Source organism: Abramis brama (assembly GCF_963993115.1).
Source record: "Abramis brama genome assembly, chromosome: 3".
In the NCBI taxonomy this organism is placed as follows: domain Eukaryota; kingdom Metazoa; phylum Chordata; class Actinopteri; order Cypriniformes; family Leuciscidae; genus Abramis; species Abramis brama.
Genome location: NC_139965.1, coordinates 9,489,770 through 9,515,590, shown reverse-complemented (window position 1 = coordinate 9,515,590; position 25,821 = coordinate 9,489,770). Strand labels below are relative to the sequence as shown.

At 38.9% G+C, this 25,821-nt stretch overlaps 2 protein-coding genes across 7 annotated transcripts in view; both read right to left on the bottom strand.

Moving 5' to 3' along the window:
* Positions 1–3,760: 3,760 nt before the first annotated feature.
* Positions 3,761–20,470, bottom strand: vangl2 (VANGL planar cell polarity protein 2). Its single transcript, XM_084108109.1, has 8 exons — positions 20,195–20,470; positions 13,668–13,922; positions 12,687–12,810; positions 11,355–11,962; positions 10,082–10,218; positions 9,775–9,910; positions 7,490–7,733; positions 3,761–5,140 (listed from the first exon to the last, which is right to left on the bottom strand). The coding sequence occupies exons 2-8, from the start codon at positions 13,736–13,738 to the stop codon at positions 4,880–4,882; spliced, it is 1,581 nt and encodes a 526-aa protein (XP_083964235.1). The 5' UTR covers positions 13,739–13,922; positions 20,195–20,470; the 3' UTR covers positions 3,761–4,879.
* Positions 20,471–22,253: 1,783 nt separating this feature from the next.
* arhgef11 (Rho guanine nucleotide exchange factor (GEF) 11) overlaps positions 22,254–25,821 on the bottom strand; it is a 39,110-nt gene continuing 35,542 nt past the window's right edge. For 5 of the 6 annotated variants that reach the window (XM_084108132.1, XM_084108134.1, XM_084108130.1 and 2 more), the window contains one exon: positions 22,254–23,656. In XM_084108132.1, the coding sequence (XP_083964258.1) occupies positions 23,598–23,656 (59 nt within the window). In that variant the 3' untranslated portion in view covers positions 22,254–23,597. The remainder of the gene's footprint in view (positions 23,657–25,821) is intronic. The other variant, XM_084108135.1, reaches the window with a different exon arrangement.

Below are 25,821 nucleotides of genomic sequence, written 5' to 3'. Positions count from 1 at the left end.
GCGCGCGCGCCCGCGCTATTCCGGGAGAAGTGCCCTTAGGACCCATAGAAGGAAATTCCACCCCATCTGACGTCACAGAGACCCATACTCGAAAAAAACCTTCCGAAACTTGTGACAAACCGGAAGGAGCATTTTTGGCACAGAAATACTCCTTCAAACGTACAATTTAATTTTTGAAACTTTGTCCATGTTTAGCATGGGAATCCAACTCTTTAACAGTGTAAAAAACTCAGTATGCATGAAATAGCATTTCACCCCCCCTTTAACCGAACAGCTTCGGAGTCATTGGAATGGTTATATGACGGTTTTCGGGTTGAATGGTCTTCTCACACCCCCCGAGCGCCTGTGAGACGAAAAACCACCCTTGCAACTTTGGGCCGACGGGCCCATAGATATCATATAATAAAGGCTAGATGTCTCGTCCGCGCTGCTGGCCAATGGAGTTCGACGAGTTTTGACGACAGTGTTGTCAAATATTTATTCCGAAGCTGTAGGGGGAGCTCTATAGAGAAACCCGCGAGCAAAAAGCGAGAAAACAGCGAAGAAATCGGCAAAGCTGCATAAAGCCCCGTTCACACTACAAGCGACTTTATCGCTGCATGTCGCCAGTGGCTGGCGGTGAGGTCGTTAGTGGGCGTTCTCACTTCTGGTTGCCTAGTAATGTTTGTGAGTGACATTCACGGATGTTACGTATTGTAGACAACAAATCTGTTTTCTTGCCGCTACAAGCTAACATTTTGGAAGGAAAAGTCTAAATATAAATGGAATCAGTACATAAAATGCATAATATTAAAGATGAATGAGAAACAGCGAGTGGGTCAATATCACTATAAAGTGCCTTTGGTGTACTCATCAGAATCGCTCAGTCATCATGAACATAATGCAAAATAATGTAATTCTGAGGTTTTATTATAAATGGCCAAACACTTACACACATAAAAGTACAATGATACATCTCTTGAAATGTGTTTTTCTGATTTTATACCATTTTCTTTGATTGGATGTATGTGATTTTGGCATGTCCCACACGCTGCTCAGCTAACTTCAGTGAGTGTAAAAAGTGGTTAAATTACATAAAATTCAAATACTTTTTTAATGTACTTATTGTCCTCAGCAAGTTATTTAATAAAACAAGTCATTTTGATTATTTATATTTTATTTTCATAATAATATTAAGCAGTTTGCATGTGTCCCTGAAATTGCTGTCCACCCTGTCATTATGGGGTAAACGCCCCTTTAAGAAACCAACTGATGTACTCAGTGATATCCCCTCCCCCATTTGGTCTTTCTTCAGTGGAGCTTAAAACATCTGCAATGCACACAATAAGTATCTACACTTATATTTCCTAATTTGCATCATATTGTGTTTGTAGTTGCCTGTTGTCAAGCTTAACATGTCCACCCTGTCATTGTGAAATATTAATTAATATAAAAACTTTTCAGAAATTCTAAATATATATTTTAAACAGTGCACAGTCAGCTTCAACAGTGAATCACTTTGCTAACTGCTGTACACCATGTGCTCATTAAATACTAACTTTAGCCAAAAAATGTCCACCCTGTCACATGACAGGGTGGACATGGTTCATGACAGGGTGGACATTTGCAACTCCTGAAAATCAGCCTGAGCCAGGCCCCTCCTTCTTCTATATTGGTTAAGGGTTTCTTGAAGGTCCTGTTGTTTTTAAAATGTTCCCCCATTCTAGTTCACCCATTAAAGCATTTGTCCACCCTGTCATGCCAAGTTCCACCCTGTCATTTTGTTGTCCACCCTGTCATGTTTAACTTTTAGGATGAAAATAAACAAATTATTTTAACAAGTTAACAAAACCCTGTGTGTGATTTCTTAATAAACAAATGAGGGCCAGTTAGTATTGTTTTAAATTTTGACTAAATATCTTTATTGTTAGATTTTATTTAGAATAGAATGTGCAACTATCGCATATTTTATTGGGCAATACATATTTAAGCAGTAACTTCATTATTATAAAAATACTTTTACCATTAACTAAAATGTTTTGTTGGGAAAGGGACACATTATCTTTCCTCAGATCTACATTTTATAATCACTATGCAATGAAAATGTATTTATTCTACTATGAATTTGTCCATGACAGGGTAGACATATTTTATGGTTTGCTCGTATATTGTCAGCTTGCAGTTAATTTATAAAAAAGTGCTGGAGCTTGACCAATATGCATTTCTAACAGCCTAATGTCTCCTTAATACAACACATATAAAGTTAAATGGAAAATCTCAGATTTTTTTTAGGGAAATTGTGAAGTCTCAAAGGCACTTTATGGTGATTTTGACCCGAGTGCCCTGTGCTATCGCGGCTATTTAACTGCAGAAAATGGGCAAATACTGGTCTTTCTGAGTTCACGAAACCATTCGGGCTCGGAGTCAGCACGGCGAGTACCACTGTATGTACACAGAGACATATCATAAACTATTGGACAGTTTCTGACTGCTAAAGTAAACTTCTCATTCATCTTGCCTCGGTCAGACGCTGCACTGAAGAGTGACGGATCACGTTTGCTCCACTGACTTCACTCCTATTGGTTGTCGCTCGCGAAAGTCGCTCTTCATTTGCATAAAGTTAAACATTTCTCAACTTTGTCGCGTCGCCAGACACGCCCCATCCAGTCGCCAACGGTCGCGACCGCGCGTGTCGCCGGAAGTCGCCCGCTCCCCATTGAAAATGAATGGTATCGCGTCGCTTGGTCGCGTGTAGTGTGAACGTACCTTAATGCTGCTTTAAACGGCGTGCTGAAAACAGAGCTGTTTTTGACCAGGTAAAAGGAGTGTTTTCTTACAATACTAATGAGAATTTTTAATTAAAAAGTATATTACAAACTTTTCATTTAGACCCTAAAGAATCATATTAGCTTGTACAAAAATGGCATTATATGACCCCTTTAATAAATAATTCTTATTTTAATTCAACTTCAACATTTTCTTTACGTCTTACATGAACCAGGATTCCAAAGTCTTGAATATTTAAACCTGAATAAATGAAGAAGCCATATTTAAAAAATGTTATTTCTGATGAACAGCCAAAAGTTTTCCGGTTTTAGTTGCAAACTGTGTCATAACCAGCCCATAAAATATTTTTATTCAGTAGTAATTGAGTTAAGAACATTAAAACAGTTCCTTTTAATGTTCTTAACTCAATTACTACCGAATAAAAATATTTTAGGGGCTGGTTATGACACAGTTTGCAACTAAAACCGGAAAACTTTTGGATACAAAAGTATTTAAATGTAAAAATAACTGACGTAAATTCACTAATAAAAAAAAAGAAAAAAAAGTTGGACACATGAAGAACGTTTTTTTTACATAAACTAGGAGATATTATGGGTCATGGTGAGAAATTGTTCACACTGTATGGCTATATAAACTTTACCAGTTTATGAATGCTTTTCACTTTTCCCTTTTAAATTTGTGATGGCATGTATTAGAGGACGTGGTCATCTCACCATCCTCTCGTCATGTGATGAGTGAAGTCTGCAGCTCATGCTGAACGGAGCAGAGGCCTTCAGTTTATAATCGTAACGTCCATAGTCCAAATGAACAATGATTTTTATTCTTATAAATGCGCAAACCAACAGTGTGGGCGATAGGAGAGTAGTGCAGATCTAGCCTAAAATAAGCTGTGAGGGGACTTTAAAAACCACTGCTTAAAATACACCTTAAATACAGACTCTATAATCAGACAAGCAACTACATATATACTCAAAACATGAGCCAAACTCTAAAGTAGAGTCGAGTTGATCTTTTATTTAAAAAAAGAGGCTGCAACATTTTTAGTTCTGAAATTATCAATTGGTTTCCACACAATAACTAAAAAAAATCTACAAATCTCTTTACAACAAACCATTTTTTTAAAGGGAAAATGTTAAAAGATTAGCTTAACTTTCATACAAAATGATAAAAGTAAAAAAAAAAAAAAAGGTACAAAACTGCATCGCCTGTATCCATGCATCAGGCCTAAAACCGAAACGGTCAGTTCTGAAAACCATAACCACCTACATCATGTCAAATTCCTCTTTCACTGACGTCCACGAGTGTATAAAAGCAGAATGAGTTATGTACAAGATGAGTGGGAAAATTACAGTGACTCAAAGCTGGAGGTCGGTTGAGGACACGGGATGGACGAGGTCATTCGTTTCCTCAAACCACTGGAAATCTGAGTCCGGTCCGGATCCGGCCAGCTCAGTGTGTGTGTGTGTGCATAGCTCTGCAGGCACAGGTACAACGATTGGCACACATTCATGTCTTTGTATTTCATGTAAATGTCACACATTTGATCGGTCATGACAGACGCACATACCAAACAAAACCAAACCACGACTGTGTTGGGAAGAAAACCGCGCTCCGGGGAACGGACAGTGAGTTTGCTGGTGAACAGAACAATGTAAACCAATGATATAAAGGCCCCTCGATTCATTAGGATGAAGAATAAAGTACTGCAAAAACATACAACATCTTAAAAACATTCACGACGAGTAGTGTTACAAACATGCTTCTCATGTGCTTTTGATCCGCAATCATTCAATAGTAAAGCACTTGATTTCTCCGCGTTGATCAGCTACAATCTTATAGTGTTTCCATCATTTGTCATGGGTTTTGCAGGATAAAAGTGTGTGTGTGTGTAGAGTTGCTGGTGCGTCTCGCAGAGACTGATTTGTGAAAGTGTATTTGATCATTATTCACAGCTGAAACGCAGAAGAGTTAGTCAGTCTAGAGTCATCCTGACGGTCTCTAGATCGAAGGAGTTCATGTAGTGTATAAAAAAAACATACAAACAGTCGTTTAAAAGTGATATCTAGAAAGAAATGGAGTGGTTGTGTCCCTCTGTCTCTGTCTCACTGTCCTCTCACACAGAGGTTTCCGACTGAAGCCGCATCACAAACTTGTGGCTCTTGGGGTCGATGAACTCCTCTCCCAGGTTGAAGAAGGGGAGGGGCGTCACCGTGACGACCAGGGCGAAGTCGAGGCGCCGGAGGGAGAACACGAGTCCCTGTCGCAGAGCTGATGTCACGGGCTCCTCGCTCACCAGGGTCCACTGGCGCCCCCTGCCGTTCTCACGCTGGTACTGCATGGTGGGACCCGGGGTCAGGTACCGCTCCAGGAACGCCTGGTGGACAGAGGGATGAGAGATTTAAACACCAGCGGGACGGGAACAGATTAAAATGCATGTTGATTAGCATGCTATACTGCATCTACATGTGCTTTAAACAGCATTTAGCTAATTCTTTGTACTGGAACAAGTTCTTACACCACACTTAAAATTAGCCAGTGATGGATTTTAAATTTTTTTTATATTCACCAGTAACGAGACAAAATATAAACTTTTCCTTATACATTCATCATTGTTAAATTATATCCGTATACACAAGTTTATAAAAAAAAAAACAGTGATACAATTTAATTAGGAAAAGGACTAGTTTGTGCACTGGTAAAATGCTAAATTAAAATAACAGAATATATGATTTATTTATTCATTTAAATTCATCAAAATTATTAGTTAAATAATAATAATAAAAATGCCTATATGCCTGCCTATATATATATATATATATATATATATATATATAAAATAAAAAAAGACGTTCATATTATAAAATATTCTCTAAATTTGTTTTTATCATGACCAGTGGGATAAGCAGAAATTAAAATGCATGTTGATTTGCATGCTATACTCATATTGCTAATTCTTTGTACTGAAATACTTATTTTTAAAAAATGTCTTAAATAAATGTCTTACACCATACTTAAAATAAACCAGTAATGGAAAAAGCTGATGGTGTAATGGTGAAAAACATTAAATATTCACCAGTAACAAGATAAAATACACTTTTCCTTATACATTTCGTCATTGTTAAATAACAAAAAGTGGTTTACATTTTTTTATAATTTTATAAAGTTTATAAAAATAAAAAGGACAAGTTTGTGTAAAATAACAGATGATAATATAATTAGATAAATTAATGATTTTTTTTATATTTATTCATTCAAATTCATAAAACTTAGTTTAAAAGAGATAGATATATATATAGATATATATAAAGAAAATATTTCTTTTGGAAGGTTTTCAATCAAATAAAGCCATTTCCTATGCAATGCTGAACAATATATTACAATTTGAATAGCAGTCCTGAAAATACTTTTCAAATAGGAAATACATACATAGTTACATACATACATCAGTTATTTTGTATTTTAATTAAATTTTGCGGAACAATGTCTAAAGTTTTGGCAGTTAAAAATGAAAACTAAAATAAAAAGTCAAGAAAGAGATGCAGAATATCATATTAAAGGAATAGTTCACTTAATAAAAATTCTGTCATCATTTACTCGTCCTCAAGTTGTTTCAATCCTGTATGAGTTTCTTTCTTCTGTTGAACACAAAAGAAGATATTCTGAAGAACCCATTGACTTCCACAGTATTTTTTTTATTCCAACTATGGAAGTCAATGGGTTCTTCAAAATATCTTTTATGTTCAACAGAAGAAAGAAACTCACGCAGGATTGAAACAACTTGAGGGCGAGTAAAAAGGGGCTTTCGCACCAGAGGAACATTTCCATAATTACTAGAACTATTGACGGAAGTTCCTGGATTTTGCCGTGTTCGTACCGCAGAAACTAGGAATGATTTTAGTTCCAGGAACTCTTCTGGAGGAACTAATTTACTCCTCCTTCAGAGTCGGTCTAAACCAGTGCTATAGGAACTACAGTGACGTTAGTAAATGAACACGGAGAATGCGAGCGCTGTTTGTTTGCTCTGCCGTTCTCAGCGCCGTCAAAATAAAAGTCATGACAACAAGCGTCTTACGTCACTTCAGAGTTCCTAATGGCGGTGCGAATGCAACCAGGAAAGAGTTCGTAAAGAAAATGTTCTTTAGGGAACTATTAGTTCTCCTGGTTGCAAGTTCCCAGAACGACCCGGTGCGAAAGCCCCTAATGAGTATATAGTACTCAGTGAAGTTTGGGGCAGTCATGGCCTAGTGGTTAGGGAGTTGGACTGGTAACCCAAAGGTTGCTGGTTCGATTCCAGAACCGGTGGGAAATGACTGAGGTGCCCTTGAGCAAGGCACCTAACCCCTAATCGCTCCCCGGGCGCCACACAAAGGCTGCCCGCTGCTCTGGGTGTGTGTATCCACGTTTGCAGTGTGTGTGTTAACTACTCACTACTCTGCTCCTAATGTGTGTGCATTAACTTGGATGGGTTAAATGCAGAGGTCAAATTCCAAGTATGGGTTACCATACTTGGCCGTCACGTGTTACTTTCACTTTCACTTATACAGGAGTCAACATTTGAAGTGGATCAAAACATAATGAATTTTGAACAATACCCGTTCTTAAACTATTTTGATCCGCTTCAAACGTTGACTACTGTATATTGCAAATATTGTGACATGCACTAAGTTGTGTGAGTATTGCGTGCAGACGGAAACAGAAGTGTGTCTCGTCTCGGTTCAGTCACCTTGGGCGTCATGTTGTGTGTGATGCAGAACTGCAGGTGGGCGATGATGCTCTCCATGCTGTGGTAGGGCTGCTGGCGGGTCGTGCGCAGATACTTCTGCATGGCTCGAGCCATGGGGGCGAAGATGGCCTGCGCCGCCTCCCGGGGGTCCATCACCTCACGCGGGTGTTTGGGGGACGCCGCCACCTCGTCGTCCTGCAGCCGTTTGATATGAGTGAACGCCTCCTCTACTGCCACCACCAGCCTGGGAGGAGAAACACAACTATGAGCACACGCTCTCCACAGACCAAAGATTAAAGGCATAGCTCACCCAAAAACTAAAATCACCCCATGATTTACTCACCCTGAAGCCATCCTAGGTGTATATGACGTTCTTTCATCAGATGAACACAATCAGAGTTTTATTTTTAAAAAATGTCCTGGCTCTTCCAAGCTTTATAATGGCAGTGAATGGGTTTATTTTTCCATTCTGAAGTCCATCAAAGCGCATCCATCCGTGATTAGAGTGCTCCACACTGCTCTGACGGGTTAATAAAGGCCTTCTGAAGTGAAGCGATGCGTTTAAGAAAATTATCCATATTTAAAACTTTATCGACTAACATAACTAGTTTTCCGCCAGACGGCCGTACGCATCAATTTTTGCCAAAAGAGTAACAATTGAACTTGACGCACAAAGTAATGATGAACACTGTTGCCCAGCCCTGTTTGTTTGAACCGCAAGAGACTCAAAGTGTACGCTACTTTCGAGCACTTTAATCATGGATGGACAGAGGGATGAGAGATTTAAACACCAGTGGGACGGGAACAGATTAAAATGCATGTTGATTTGCATGCTATACTGCATCTACATGTGCTTTAAACAGCATTTTGCTAATTCTTTGTACTGGAACAAGTTCTCACACCACACTTAAAATTAGCCAGTGATGGATTTTTTTTTATTTTTTTTATATATATAAAATATTCACCAGTAACGAGACAAAATATAAACTTTTCCTTACACATTCATCATTGTTAAATTATATCCATATGCACAAGTTTATTAAAAAAACAAAAACAAAAAAAACAAACAAAAAAAACAATTGTGATACAATTAATTAGGAAAAGGACAAGTTTGTGCACTGGCAAAATGCTAAATTAAAATAACAGATGACAATATAATTAGTTAAGTTAATAATAAATAAAAAAATCATTCATTTAAATTCATCAAAATCATTAGTTAAAAAATAATAATAAATAAATAAATAAATAAATAAATAAATAAAGATAGATAGATAGATAGATAGAAAAAAACGTTTATAAAAAAATATAATTTTTCTTACACGGACGCATCGCTTCACTTCAGAAGGCCTTTATTAACCCCCCAGAGCAGTGTGGAGCACTCTAATCACAATTAATAATAAACCCATTCACTGCCATTATAAAGCTTGGAAGAGCCAGGACATTTTTTAATAAAACTCTGATTGTGTTCATCTGAAGGAAGAAAGTCATATACACCTAGGATGGCTTCATCCTATACACCTAGAATGGTAAATCATGGGTGATTTTCATTTTTGGCTGAACTATGCCTTTAACAGTTTAACGCAGTGTAACACCGTTGTTGTTAGTTACACTATGGCATGATCAAATCCCTGTTTAATATTAGCCAAACAACACTTAATTCAAATGTCCACTTAATCTTTAATATTTGGTCAATTCTGTATGATAGAAATGCAACAGTCGCTGTAATTTCTTGCACAAGAACATGTGCACATCAAAACACGCAAACTCAGAGCGAGGGTTTAAACTTTTATTTTGAAATCGCGATGAACAAATTTTTGTGTTCCCAAATGCACGTTACTGGAAACCCAAACAAGCAGCGCATGCAGAGACTGAGTGTGTGTGGAGCAGCGTTTACTGTGAACGGAGCTGAGGTACTTTTAACATGTAATCTGCACGCATGTACATAATTAAAGTGTCGTGCTTCTCTGTGGAAAAAGAAAAAACTGCGCATACATTCATCTGAATCGCAGCCTTTGTGATTTCACAATAGCACTATGCTATATTATGATTGTAAATGGTTTTAATATATCGCGTAGCCTTAGAAAACGGTGGAATGCACCACTTCCGGTATTTTACCGGTTATACGACACGGGGATTTCCATCTACATTCTGACTAATTCAAAGTTTTATATTTTCATCATTAGATCATTATTGTATGTAATAATGATTTTTTTTCTTTGTTGTTTTGTGAGATTCACCCAGATATTCGAGACTAGTTGTGTTGAAGTGTGTTCCAGGACTCTGACCTGGCCTTGCGCTTGCGGACCCTGCGGTCCATCTCCGCCTCCTCGTAGTAATATTCGTTATGAGAGTTGTCTCTCCGGCGAGCGGCGGCGGCGATCATCGCACGGGACTGGCCCGTCGAGTTATTAGTGCTGTTCTCTGGGGAGCAAAAACAACAAGTCAGAACCAGTGGACAATCAAACACATCAAAATCACATTCATCGGTTGAAAGTGGAGAGTGAAGCAGATACTTTGGGAAGGAAAAGAGAGAAAACAAAAGAGAAAAATACACATAAACTGGAGAAAGACCATGACATGTCGCTCGCGTACCTTCTCCCAGAGAGTAGACTTTAAATCCAGACATCTTTTTAGACAGGATGGACTTGGGTAGATTGAGTAAAGCAGGGTTGTAGACTGAGAAATCAGTGTAGTAGTGATCCAGGACCCACACCGCTGCTCGCTGGATACTGAGAACACACACACACACACACTGTTTACAACACCACGATTCTTCACACTTCTGCTTTATTCTGGTGCTACGCGAGTATTTGAAATAAAGCCAATATTGTGATATGGATCAGTGCAACTATGTTCATTTGTTTTTTAACGCCGTGCTTCTGTGCCTATTTTCATGGCAAGACAAATGTATGATAAAACTACATCAGGTTTAACTAAAATAAAACTATTTGGTTTAACTGTTAAAAATGTCTTCAAAAGAGTAAACTGAATAAAAAGGGTTAAAACTAGCACTATCTAATAAAAGATGCTTCAATGATAAAGAGTTTTGCTCAGTGCGATCATCAAACACCGAAAGCTATGATCTAAATAATGCATGCGCTGCACATCTCAGAGTGAAGCGCGGCGCTGAGTTCATTATCACGAGAGCTGCTCATTATACGTGATCTAAGAGGAAAAACAACTCCATCTCTGCACCGGCTCTGAGTTCGGGTCGCTTTAACGGCATGTGCCAACCATCTTCACAAAAGCTGTGAATATTTTCTTTGGTTATATTGTATTTATTCATTTATGCTCAGAATAATGTATCAGTAAGGGAAGGGAATGGGTTGTGATTTGTTGTATTATTGAATTTTAAGAATATCGGCCGATAAATGTTTGTTTATAATGTTATCGTTATCGGCCTAATACGAAAATCTGGCCGATATATTAAAGCCGATAAATAATGGATTGTCTCCTTCAGCTGAGATGCGAACCGTTCAACATGATGGTTTTGAATTGCTTGAAATATGATTGAAATCACTTCAAAAAAGGAAAATACAGTTCAGTGCAACATGCAAATCTGTCATATCGGGCTACATAAAATTATAATGAGAACATCATTATTGTGAGCTTGACATGGATTTAATGGTGAGATTTTTGTTTTTGTATCACGTTCTCAAAAATGATATACAAAGTTTGATTTAGATTTATTGGCCAATATATTGGTTATCGGCTTTCAAATAGAAAGAGTTATCGGTATCGGCCAACATTTTCATATCGGTGCATCCCTATAGTAAAGGAATAATAATAATAATAATAGTAAATGAAGACACTGCAATGATCTGCAACACGTAGAGTGAGTTATGTCCTCAGTCAGCGCTCTCACCTGAGGTGTCCCACGTTGTAGAAGCGGCTGGCTCCGTCGGTGGTGCGGACCACTTTGAGGCAGAAAGCCGGCCTGAGGTGCCTCACTTCCAGGAGCACGAGCGCCAAATACTGGATGAACAGCAGCGCGTCCACCAGCGACACGGCGTATCCCACAATGCCCCTGTAGTCGCGCTCTCGGGGCTCCAGCACCCTCACGCCGTAGAACAGCCAGTACGACGCCACGAAGAGGAAGACCAGCGCCATCAGCAGGCAGCGGAAGACGAAGAAGCGCGGGAGCGTGGCGCGCGGAGGCCGGAGGAACAGAGCCCAGGACGAGATGAGGAGGACCAGGAGCTTGAAGGCCAGGGACACGTACAGGCCTTCGCAGGGCGTCCCGCAGGGGTCCAGGGAGTCGCGCCACAACAGCTGAGGCAGCAGGAGGAAGGCCAGGGGCGTCAGGAGCGCGAACAGGCCCAGAATGCCGCTCAGGACGGGTCCCGCGAAACGACGGCACTCCAGGGGCGAAGAGTCCTCGAGCTCTTTCGACGCCCGCGTGAGGTCTTCATTCGAGACGCTGTGCTCGGACGTCCCGGTCACTACGGTCGTGGTCTCGCCCCAGTTATCATCCTGACGGGGGATCAAGAGAGAGTCTGTGAGTGACAATAACACACTGAGAGCAGCGGGAACAGAGTAAAAGCGTCTGCTAAATGAATAAATGTAACTAAATTAACACTGAGTTACATGGAGTGTTGTTTGTTTGTATGTATGTATATATATAAAATTCACTAATTGAAGCTGAAATTAAAAACATAAATATTCAATGAAAAACAGATTAAAACTAAATTGGAAATTTTGCATTGGAAACTGAGATACAAAGTTTAGGTTCAAGTACTAAAATGATTAAAACTAAAAATAAGAAAATCACATAAAAATGTACTAAAAATAAAATAAAATAAAATAAAATTCAAACCTGAAAACAAAACAAAATCTAAGCTGAAAATTCAGCAAATTCTTAATAAATAGTCACATGGACTGATGTTATGGCACTTTTTGTCAATTTTGTTGCTGAACTGCTACTGATCTCAATCCAGCAAGTGCACTGAGACCTGTCAAAAACACTCCACGATTAAAATCAAGAAAACAAGAAATTACATTCAGCATGAAGAAAAAGTCTGTTTTAAGGAACAATCAAATACTTGCACCATTAAAAACAACAAAATGACAACAAACTCTATAGCTGGCCAAAAAGCCAAAAGAAAAGTGTTTTTAAAGTAGATTTGCTGTGTCCTGAAGGTTTAATTTACTCTTCTCCCTGTAATGCTCTCGAAACACATGTTTTGCGTGCACTGACCCGGTCGTCTCCGCGTGTGGACTCGGCGTCCAGCAGTGGCTCTCCGGGAGCCTGGATGGTGACGGACTTGTCTGCTCGACTGCTGCTGTCTCGGCTCTTAGAGCGATGTCTGTCTCTCCGGTCCCTAAAGACACGGGACACAAGTTACTTTATACAGCACTGGCCTTCACAACCAGCAAACACACGGAGCCACTAAAGCCGTCTGTACACTGCCAACGAAAGAAAGAAGCCTCTGCTGGGAGATATGAGATAGGAGTAATTTTATTTTACGATAACTATATCACAAGATACTGTAGTTATTTTTTGCTTTAAATATTTGATACTACTGAAAATTCACAAATTTCAATATCACAAAAAACGATGCAAGCTTGTTTCCGTCACTGAATAAAAATAAAAAGGTAATTGCAACTATAATTGCACATTTATATCCTGCACTTAAATCGAGTAATGACGTCCAATTCTGAGGAAAAAAAAAATCTTTAACATTTTTTTTAAAATTCAGTGGCGGAAACAAGCTTCCATAAAAACTATGGGATTTGCAACTATCTTGCGGTTCTGACTTCTTTCCTAAACAATGGCAAGTTTACATCTTGCAATTCTGACTTTTTTTTCCCCAGATATAAACTCGGGTTATAAAGTCCAGTTCTGAGCGGGAAAAAATGCACAACTATCTTTGAATTTTTTTAAATTACCATTTACCAAAACCACTGAAATTTCACCAATTTCAGTATCACAAAAAATAAATAGAAGCTTGTTTCCAACACTGAATAAAAATAAAAGGTAATTGCAACTATCTAACAATTCTGACTTCTTTTCTCGCAATTGCAAGTTTACACCCCGCAATTCTGACTTTTTTACTCTCAGATCTAAACTCGAGTTATAACGTCCAATTCTGAGAGAAAAAAATAATATATATATCTTTTAGCAACATTTTTTAAATTCCAAACAAGCTCCCATAAAATCACTGGGATCTGCGTGTACCTGTGCTTGCGAGAGCTGCGTGAATGGGAAGACTTGTAGGAATATCCGGAGTACTGCGACTCGTTGTCCATGTCTGGGGCCGGTGGGCGGGGTTTATGGGCCCCAGCTCCGCCCCTGGAGCGCTCGGTGGATCCGCCCAGCTGAGACTTGCGCTCCGAGATGGATTTGGACGACAGAGACAGTGGCAGCTTCAGCAACTCCACTTTACTCCTGAGAGAATCTATCTTGGAGGCCGGCGGACAGGAGAGGACGGACCTGTGGGGGAAACTCTGACAGATGAGAGGAGCGCTTTACCCAATCCTGGACTTAGGCAGGATTAACAATTATATGCTTTTTAAACATCATTCAAGAATTACAAAAATATAAGAGAAATCTATATATAAAAATAAAATTAAATAAAAACACTGGAGGGAAAAGCCAATTCACCTTGTCATTTTTTGTGTGCAATTTTTACAATTGTAAAAATTGCCATTAAAAAACTTCAGTTAAACAGTGAAGTGGATAAACGCATCATCTGATGAAAAGACATGCACAAACTATGATGGAAACACATTATTCGAATAAATCCCTCGATGCGCAACAAATCACGCATGTGACTTTGCCTCAGAGGCTGTGATTGGATAACTGGACTAACCAGAAAATCCGAAATATAAAATCCGAAATCCTTGTCATCGACGCCACAACACAGAACGCTTGAGACGCTCACAGAGGTTCATTTCAAACCCTAAACGCTGTGTTCAGGTTCTTGATAGTTTATCAAATTCAAGAATTGCAATTACAAAAATATGTAAAAAATATATATATTTAAAAATAAATAAAACACTGGACGGAAAAGCCGACGCACGTAAATTACAAAAATTTGCTTAAAAAAAAAGTTGATAAATTTATCATCTGATAAAAGACTATGATTGGAAACACATTTGCAGAATAAATCCCTCAATGCACAACAACAACAAAAAACCCTCTTGCCTCAACAGTGGATGTGATTGGATAAGTAGATTAACCAGTGGACCAATGGCATCGCAGCATCTCAAATGTTGGTTTGGTGGCTCTGAAACGCCAGTCAAAGTGTGTGATCAGAATGATTTGGTTTAATTCTCTCCAGAAGCGTCTCACGAGTGTGTTCCCGAACACCAGCATCCGAACATGACAGCGTTTATTGCGTTTCGTCTGACGCTCTGAGACAAACTCATTTATGATGGAGGGAAAAAGAGCCACAGTTTCTCCCCGATTGCAGCAACTTCCATTTTATTACTGATATTTTGAGCTAGTTTCCCAGGAAGTGAAGATTTTGTTTTCTTGAACATATGGGATGGAAACACTGCTTTATCTGCAAATGTTATATGCGATATTCCAATTTTGCACAAGTTAAATTTGCAGCTTTGGATTAAACATACAGATATTAATAAGACAATTTAGTGCCAAAACAATATAGCACCTCAATTATATTTGTATTTTGGTTTAAAAGACTATAGTTATATGCAAAACATGTAAATGCCACGGATGGCAAAGAGGAACACTCTAAGAATTATAATAGGGATGCTCCTATGAAATATTTTGGCCGGTATCAATAACTCCTTATAGCCTATTTGTAAGCCGATAACCGATATATTAGTCGATAAATCTAAATCCACATTTATAATCATTTTATAAATATATAAATAATATAGATAAATATATCATTTTTGAGAGCCTGATTACAAAAACAAGTCTCACCATTAAAAGCCACGTCCCAAGCACACAATTATAATAATGTTCTCATTATAATTTTATGTAACTTATGACTTATTTTCCCTTTTTGAAATGATTTCAATCATATTTCAAGCAATTCAAAACCATCATGTTGAACACTGCGCATCTGAAGCGTCTCAGCTGAAGGAAATAATACATTATTTATCAGCTTTAATATATCGGCCAAATTTTCTTATCGGGCCGATAACGATAACATTAAAAATGAACGTATATCGGCTGATACCGATATGGTGGGCGATATCGTGCATCCCTAAAATATAATCTAAATTGATTTTACACATTACACATAACATTATTGCATATAATATTAGCACACACACACATCTCGGAGACGTTTCACGAGTGTTCATCTGCAATCTCTTCGTCTCCAAGACATTTCCCGACAGATGTTAAATAGACATCTAGAAAACGTCTTTAAGACGTTTATGATTTAGAGTGCAAGTAAAAATGACTTTTTAAGGATGTTTACCAGATGAACTGCTCTTTAAGAGACATCTTGGAGACGTACGTGTGCCATCAGGGAAAGTCATCACATATTTTCCTCAATATCGCGCAGCCCTTATTTACACGCATATATTCAAACCCGAAACCCCACATTTGACCTTTATGTAAAAACGGAGAGCCTTATTCTTAAAACACGGGCTGGGGAAATTGTTCTTAAATCATTCTCACCTAAATCGTCTCATTCAATTAAACGCAACAATTTGGGCAACACACAATTTCACACAGAAATTCGTTCTGCTCACACACTGAATGATACCCATTGTGCTCGAACATCTCACAGCAATATACGTACATAATCACATTCCTAATCATTTTAAAATGACTTCAAGTATGTTACTGAGACAAACAGGTGACATGAACACACTTCTGTAATGCTTTAAGAACATTAAAACGCTTTTTGTGACTAAGCTCCGCCAAAGCGTCCTGCACAAGGACTTCGGCATCTCCATAAAAACCCCATTACTCAGTCACACACACACACACACATTCCCCAGCCATCGCCTGTCATCTCCACAGCAACTGAGCTTGTGTGTTACTATGGGAATGAATGCGAGGGTACGCGTGATGGGTCAGACGGGGGGTGTGTTTCTATGGCCGTCTGACCTTTACACACACACACCCTGATATGAAAGTATGAAACTTTAAACAGTATTAGGAAATAACCGTCTATTTCCGCATGGTTTTATGCAGAGTTGTTTTGCTCGCTCTAAAGTAACAGCTCGATTCGATTATCTAAATTAGAGGCGGCACTGCGACATCTATTTTCGCTCACATTTCTGTCTCCTAACAAGACTCATGTGAGACGGGACGAGACAGACAGCGTTTCTTCAAGCACAAACACACATGCTGAGTGTGTGTGGGCCGTCAGGAGTTGTTTACGGAGCTGATAAGACACCATTTGTCCAGGACGGATTCGGAGCATGTGTCACCCATCAGTCTGAGGAGCAGCGACACACACACACACACACACTCAACATATCAGTTCTAGCATTCTAGCAACTATTTTTGGTTTTTCGATTTCAGATAATCGTTTTATGCAACAAGTCAATTGTTCAATAAACAGTAAGTTTATTAATACAGTGCATTTCACACACATTAATTCAATTTAATTCAGTTTAAGCTTGGTGTTTTTAATAAATGTTTATAAGGAATACAACTAATATATGTTTATTTTATACTTGTACTTTTCATTCTTGTTCTGTATATTACATTAAGGATTTTTGGTGGAGTTAGAGGAACTAAAATAAAGTTTGTAAGACCAGTACTTTACATTATATCTGAATATGCTGCTAATAAAATGTGACTTGGACACCAATGCGACTTCGCTTTTCTTTTTCCTTTCAATAACGCAACTTTGACCCTGTACGACTTATGTTCCCATCTGACTTATAATTGCTCATGAAATTATAAAAGTGGAATTGTGAATCAAGTTCCTCCAGATTCCCACAATTAGACATTTTCATATTCACTATTTTTTAGTCTTTAAGGGTTAGATCACCCAGAAAATGAAGTGTCATTCATCTTCTGAACACGAATGAAGCCGTTTTTGATCAAATCAGAGATATTTCTGCCCCTCCACAGACAGTGACACCACTAGGCTACCACTTTCAAGGTTAAACCACTGGAGTCACATGGATTACTTTAATGATGTCTTTACCTTTCTGGGACTTGACAGTGGTAGTTATGTAGACCGTCAATGGAGGGACAGAAATCTCTCAGATTTCATCAAAAATATCTTCATTTGTGTTCAGAAGATGAACGAAAGTCTTACGAGTTTGGAGTGACGAGGGTGAGTAATGGATGACAGAACGTGCATTTTTAGGTGAACTATCCCTTTAAGTTGTGATCACATTTACTGTCATTCAGGAGATTTTTTCATAGTCAAATCCAGTCATTTCAATAGGAATCCACACAACAGGGAAATTCGTCTGAGGGCGAAAGATCCCTACACAGATTTCACAACAGTTCAAGTTGTTTGAGGGAATTCACCACATTAACCAAACAGAAAGCTGCTAGATTACAAACAATGGAGCATTTTAATGTCACTAATGTGACCACACCTGGGACAGAGCTCTGAACACTTTCGTGTTTACGTGGGAACTGCTCGTAAAACGCTTCAGCTACAGGTGTGATAGTGGAACAATCTGACACACACACAAAAAAACACACAGACTAGATAAATCAATGTAGAAATGCTGGCTGATTATTATGCCATGACCAATAGATAATAGGATGGACAAGAGTGTGAATATTCCCGTTTTAGAAGAGAAAACTAATGTCAGAACAATATAATACACAGAAGTAAAGATTAGTACTTGATAATGACTGTGCATAACAACTAAATAAATTAAATCTGCACCATGAGACAGGTTAAATTAGCAGACAGACCTCACAATCTCAAGAGGTCCACGAAACCAACACAAGCGTCCACATCCTACAAGATACTGAATCTGAATCCAGGACAGCACGACTAGGTTTTGCACCATAGTTTTACTGTAATGCCCCAGAAGTTCATCTGTATTCAGTGTGGATGCGTTCGGCAGCTGCAGTAATGCGTGTGTGAATGTTAGGCGTGGCAGCTGTGATTTATGAACGAAGACACCGGTCCCAGGTGTGTATTCTGCCTGGATATATAGTTACTCATTATTCCAGGTCTCAACTGACCTATTTAAAAAACAACACAGTTGAACAAACACACATGCTCAGATGCCACAAGACACATTACAGGCACTAAATGAAGCCTAAAAATTTAACTACACTGCACTTTCGTTTATGAAAGATCAAAACATACTGTAACGTCAAAATGTTTTGTCCATTGCGATCATGAGCGTCCATTGAGTGTTTTAATCTAGTTCTCGGGTTACAGTCTCCTTGGAGACGGCACATGAGACATCTGAGCTCATCGCACCGCACGGGCCTCAAAGCCTCGGACTGGCGGCGTCAATCACCCCCGCGTGACATGCGCGACACCTACGGCACCCGCGCTTACGAGAGGCCGAGGCTTTCGGGCCTTCATGCGACCGCACTCTACGTGACACAGTAAACTAAATGCAACTAACAAAATTAAGAAGAAAATGGATTTTTGTATACGTTCTGCATACAAATAAAAAGTTTATACAACAAAAACCCTATTAAAAAGGGTATCCAGTACGAGCATTAGTGATTGAGGTCTTGCTTGAGAGCGAAATGCAAACAATGCCAAATCACTTCTAAACCGCGAGTGCACTGAAAAATACGAGTTTGATTTAAATTTATGCACGTATAAGATTGAAATCACTAAGGTCAAATGCAAAAAAAGTATGCATTAAGAGTTCAGTTTCGAGGAAAACGTTTATAATTACAGATATATTCATATTACCCAAAGTTACATTTATGGGTTGTGGAAATGTTTTATATTACTTTCACATTACTTGCATTTATTATAATCAACACTAAATGTAACAGCAGCCAGTGAATAAGTATTACTAGCGATGCTCGAATGGCCAATGAATCATTCTTTTGAACCGGATCCTTTCAATCTACGATTCGATTCGCTGCCTATTCGTAAACTGCTTGACTGCGAGCGTGAAGCGGGTGACATGTTGGAATCATAAACACAAAAACATGTCAAAATAACAGTTAAAAACAGTTAAATAAAAGTAAACAAAAAAGTAAGAAATACAAAGCTTCTGGGAGGGCGACTCAATCGAAGCGGGATATGAAACGAATCGATTCGCAAAAGTGAATCCTTACGTTAAACATCACTTTATCGAGATATGGCTAAACAGCAAAACAACTTACTTTCGATGTAATACTATTAACTGTGCTTACAAACAGAGTCAAAACATAAAACGTCCTGGGCTGTAGCCGGGAGCACCTTTTCTTCCGATCGGGCGCTTTTGTGGATCTGAACACAAAGAAGAGTCCGACAGAAGCTCTGAAACAAGCCCGCATTCAAACGCCCAGTTCACAGAAAACAATGAAAGCGAATCTTGAGGTTCATTTCCAGTGTATTTAATCGCAAAGTCCACGGCTAACTGTTTAACTTTAAACGTTTGATGCAACACCAGACTGAATATAATAGGTTGTCCCAGTAGAAAACAGTCCAAATGAGATATTAACGATACAAATGTTTCAGAAACGGAACTATAATTGCTACTCTCTGCATCGCCTGTAAGAAACATGCAGAACGCACTTTCGCGCGTGTCTTTGTATCTCTTTTCAACAGAAACAATAATCCACACGACACAAAAAAGGCAGAAAGAAAAATCATCTTTTCTTGATAAACTCACAGTTTGCAGACGAGTAAAATCCTCTTCCAGTTGTTGTAGAGCTCCGGGTCAGTGGATGTGAATGTTCTCCGGCCTGCGGCTCTACTCCGCGTCCGCGTCCGTGTGTGTTTTTTTTTTTTTTTTTTTTTTCTTCACAGAAACTCACATATTTCCGTCTCCATTCAAGCCTGAGCTGAAACACGCCCCGAGTGAGCGCCGACTCGAGCCGAGGACCGAGGACCGAGAGCAGAGGCTACACTAGACCTCCCCCATGTTCCTGCTCCGCCCTCCGCCACCGGCCTACAGGAACACGCTCAGCTCTGCGACAGGACGAAATATTATATTTCACATATATATTATGTGTGTGTGTGTGTGTGTGCAAATCAGGAATGACCTTGTGATTGGAACATATTTGCTATTATTATTATTAATTATTTGAAATTGAAATAAACTTATGTTTGAAACATATTTATTATTATTATTTATTTGAAATTGGAATGACCTTTTGATGATTTTTGCAACATAGGCCTATATATATATATTTATATATATATATATATATATATATATATATGTGTATATATAACTGCAGAAATCACCTAACTTTTGGAACATATTTGCTATTATTTTTAATTATTATTTGAAACTGCAGGAATTACCCAATCTTTGGAACATGTTTTATTGTTATTTGAAAGGAATTACCAAACTTTTTGAACATCGTTATTTTTTTTAAAATTATTATTATTATTTATTTATTTTTTATTTTTGAAACTGCAGGAATAACTTAATTTTAGGAAAATATGTTGTATCATTATTATTATATTTAAACTGTAGGATTGACCTAATTTTAGGAACATATTTATATATATTAGTAAAATTATTATTTGAAACTGCAGGAATGATCTAATTTTTGGAACATATGTTTTATTATTTTTTGAAACTGCATTACCTTTTTGTTTTTAACAGGTATCATTTCTTTTTATTATTATTTGACACTACAGTAATGACCTAATTTTGGGATTTTTTTTATTTTTATTTATTTTTCATTTTGAAACCGCATTACTGAATTTTTGAAACATATTTTGTATTATTATTATTATTATTATCTTTAAACTGTAGGAATGACCTAATTTATGGAACATATTTTGTATTATTATTATTATATTTAAACTGTAGGAATGACCTAATTTTTGGAACATATTTTTATTATTTGAAACTGCAATAACCTAATTTCTGGAACAAATTTTGTATTATTATTATTATTATTAATATATTTAAACTGTAGGAATGACCTAATTTTTGGAACATATTTTTCTTTTATTTTTTATTTGAAGCTGCAGGAATGACCTTTTTTTTATGATTTAAAAAAATATATATGATATGTTTTAATATGTTTTAAATTTTCTTTAATTTTTTATATTTTGATTTTTTGATGTATGGGAATGTGTGTAGATGTACATATGGATTTGTATATGCATGTATGCATTTTAGATTTTGTTGTATCAGTTTTATCATTTGTTATTTGTATTTAAGTTTTTATATGTTCTGCTTAATTCTGATGTGTAAGTTTGTATTAAGTGTTGCCTCATTTATTGTAGGCTATACTGATACATTTTGGAAGGTAAAAAAAACAAAAACAAAAACAGTGACACACATTGGTCCAGTAAAGGGGTAATTTGTCACAGGCTTTCCAGCAAAATGGACAAAATGTGATTCTTAAAAGAGCAAAACTCTAAAAGGGAACATCCAAACCATTATTTTGGCCAATATTGTAATAAATACACTGTATGTGTTCATGCATATATTTTTTTTAATTAAAGGACAAATGTATCTGAAATGCCAAACATTGACCATCTATATAATTGTGCATTATACAAGTAAAATATTGAACGATATCAACTTTGATTATTCAGTCTGTTTTCAAAGGCCGGATCCAGTTCCAGCGCAGCTTTTCCTTCATCATCAGAGATAAAGTTACAGGAAAGTGAGAAGTAAATCAGTTCAGACAGGTTTTAAACACACACACGTTTCTTAAATTCACCACCAAAAAACAAAACAAAAAAAAACAACACACTGCAAATTGTTTTCTTTTTTAAACATGTTTAATTTCACAAAACAAATGAGTTTTTTTTTAAACACGAGTTTTCATTTTCCTTCTGTGCATCTAACAATCTCGCCGTTTTTAAAAAGAGGGAGAGAAAATAATTTACACATCTTTTGTTTGTCATATCTACAAAAATAAAAATAAAATTAAAAGAAATGACCAGAGCTTTACAGAAAATGAACATATAAAACAGGCCGTGAACTATATTACATGAGTGATAAAAAATAAAAACACGAAGGTTCACGTTCAGTAGTTCGCACGAGCGCTTTCCTTCCGTCCCTGTGCAACGAACCGCTGACGAGTATGAATGACGTGAAGCGATGGAGGAATGAGGCGGGAAACGAAAGAAGAGAGGAAAACTCACGGGGAAGAGTTAAAGCTAACGAGAGAAACACGTCTACATCTCTCCACCTGAGTTAACAGCAGTTATCCATACAAGCAGCGTCTCTGAAACACTTTCTGCAGTCGCACATACACAAAACCATTCACATAAGAAGAATAAACGAAAGACGAAAGGAGGCGAGGTAACAATCCTCCTTCGGCAGGTTAGGCGGACGAGTTAAACACTTGTTTTCATTTATTAGAGTTGCCGATCCCTTCATTTTGTGTTTTCAAGCAGCCGTTGAGCAAGTGAAGAACAAACGTTCAAAGTTTTTACACGTAATACAAGTGTGTCAGGTCACATGACATGATGTCAGAATTCATAAACACACCCCTTTTCCCCCCTGCCATATATAATCAGTCCAGATAATAGTGCATCGAAACTGAACAAACGTTTGTTGGATATTTTACTTCATCCATAAAAATAAAACAAAATAAAATAAAACCTTCAGCTTTTGTCGATTTCCTTCTTTCGCGTAGTGTTTTACGCAATCAAACACGAGCTACGATATTAGCGATATATATCCGTGAGACATCCTTATTCCCAGTGCAAAAGATCCTGAATTCGTGAAACGGCTCAGGTTGACGATGAAAACGAGATGTAAAGCAGGTAAAGTGCTGGGGTTTCCTTCGAAGGACAGAGTCATGTCTTCAGCCGCGCGACATCACTTCCTGATCGTCACGCATCACTTACAGTCTTCCATCAACCAATCACATTTCATCTCTCTCTCTCGATTCGTCACTTTCCTTTCTCCGTCATTTCTCTCTCAGCGCGGGCCGAAGGGTCGTCCGTCCCGTCTCTCAAGTCACGAATTGACACAAACAACACATAATTCAGCCTGGATGGTGCTTCCAGGCGCAAGGCATGCTGGGAAGGGGCTACATCATAGTGAGTTTGCATGAGTCTGTGCGTGCGAGATGAAAGTCCAGTGTGAACCGTCAGAAGCCAGTGGACTGGATTTCAGGCTGAGCTGATTCTGTCGAGACGCCCTCTTTACCTGAAAGAGCGAAGACATGCGTCAGTGTCACACACAACAGACGAGTCAGTGTCACACACAACAGACGAGTCAGTGTCACACACAACAGACGAGTCAGTGTCACACACAACGGCTCAGGTCACACACAACAGACGAGTCAGTGTCACACACAACAGCTCAGGTCACACACAACAGACGAGTCAGTGTCACACACAACGGCTCAGGTCACACACAACAGACGAGTCAGTGTCACACACAACGGCTCAGGTCACACACAACAGACGAGTCAGTGTCACACACAACAGCTCAGGTCACACACAACAGACGAGTCAGTGTCACACACAACAGACGAGTCAGTGTCACACACAACGGCTCAGGTCACACACAACAGACGAGTCAGTGTCACACACAACAGACGAGTCAGTGTCACACACAACGGCTCAGGTCACACACAACAGACGAGTCAGTGTCACACACAACGGCTCAGGTCACACACAACAGACGAGTCAGTGTCACACACAACGGCTCAGGTCACACACAACAGACGAGTCAGTGTCACACACAACAGACGAGTCAGTGTCACACACAACGGCTCAGGTCACACACAACAGACGAGTCAGTGTCACACACAACAGCTCAGGTCACACAACAGACGAGTCAGTGTCACACACAACGGCTCAGGTCACACAACAGACGAGTCAGTGTCACACACAACAGACGAGTCAGTGTCACACACAACGGCTCAGGTCACACACAACAGACGAGTCAGTGTCACACACAACAGACGAGTCAGTGTCACACACAACGGCTCAGGTCACACACAACAGACGAGTCAGTGTCACACACAACAGCTCAGGTCACACACAACAGACGAGTCAGTGTCACACACAACGGCTCAGGTCACACACAACAGACGAGTCAGTGTCACACACAACAGACGAGTCAGTGTCACACACAACGGCTCAGGTCACACACAACAGACGAGTCAGTGTCACACACAACAGACGAGTCAGTGTCACACACAACAGACGAGTCAGTGTCACACACAACAGACGAGTCAGTGTCACACACAACGGCTCAGGTCACACACAACAGAAGAGTCAGTGTCACACACAACGGCTCAGGTCACACACAACAGCTCAGGTCACACACAACAGCTCAGGTCACACACAACAGCTCAGGTCACACACAACAGCTCAGGTCACACACAACAGCTCAGGTCACACACAACAGACGCAGTGTCACACACAACAGACGAGTCAGTGTCACACACAACAGCTCAGGTCACACACAACAGACGCAGTGTCACACACAACAGCTCAGGTCACACACAACAGACGAGTCAGTGTCACACACAACGGCTCAGGTCACACACAACAGACGAGTCAGTGTCACACACAACGGCTCAGGTCACACACAACAGCTCAGGTCACACACAACAGCTCAGGTCACACACAACAGCTCAGGTCACACACAACAGACGCAGTGTCACACACAACAGACGAGTCAGTGTCACACACAACAGCTCAGGTCACACACAACAGACGCAGTGTCACACACAACAGACTGTAGTCAGTAGCCGCGTTTCCATTACCCTTCAAATTGCGCAATTTGAAATTGCGAACTGAAAATACGCCCAATGGAAACACGTCAATTTCGCAAAAACTCCCATTTATCGCAAAAAAGTTTTTTACGTTCGCATGAGGAGGTTTTTCAGGCAATTCGAAAAAGAAATATTTCACAAAAACTGCAATGGAAACAGTTTTTGCGCATTTCCAGGTCACCTGACGTAGACGACGCGGTGTGTTTGGACAGAATACGAGACAGAGTTCTTTATTAAATTCATACAAGACAAAAGAATTACATTTAGTATTATTCTAAACCTCAAATAAATGCCAAAATCAAGACCTCGAAGCAAATATGAGGGAGAAACACCCAGAAACACCTCATATGTGCCGCTCACAAGTATAATAAGGGTCGTTCCTTTCCATTAATGCTCGGAAAACACACATAGGCACACATCTCCTTCGTTGGAGTCAGAGCCGTATATACCAAGCCATCCTAGGTGTGTATGACTCTCTTCCTTCAGACGAACACAATCAGAGTTTTATTAAAAAATGTCCTGGCTCTTCCAAGCTTTATAATGGCAGTGAATGGGTTTATTTATAAGTCTACAAGTCTCATCC

Bases quoted from the DNA above. Each gene is read 5' to 3' on its own strand.
- vangl2 (XM_084108109.1), bottom strand. From the start codon at position 13,738: ATGGACAACGAGTCGCAGTACTCCGGATATTCCTACAAGTCTTCCCAT. The intron at 11,963-12,686 runs GTCAGTGCACGC...ATCCCCCGTCAG, and splicing joins CCACACGCGGAGACGACCGG to GATGATAACTGGGGCGAGAC. The intron at 10,219-11,354 runs GTGAGAGCGCTG...GTGTGTTCTCAG, and splicing joins TACAACGTGGGACACCTCAG to TATCCAGCGAGCAGCGGTGT.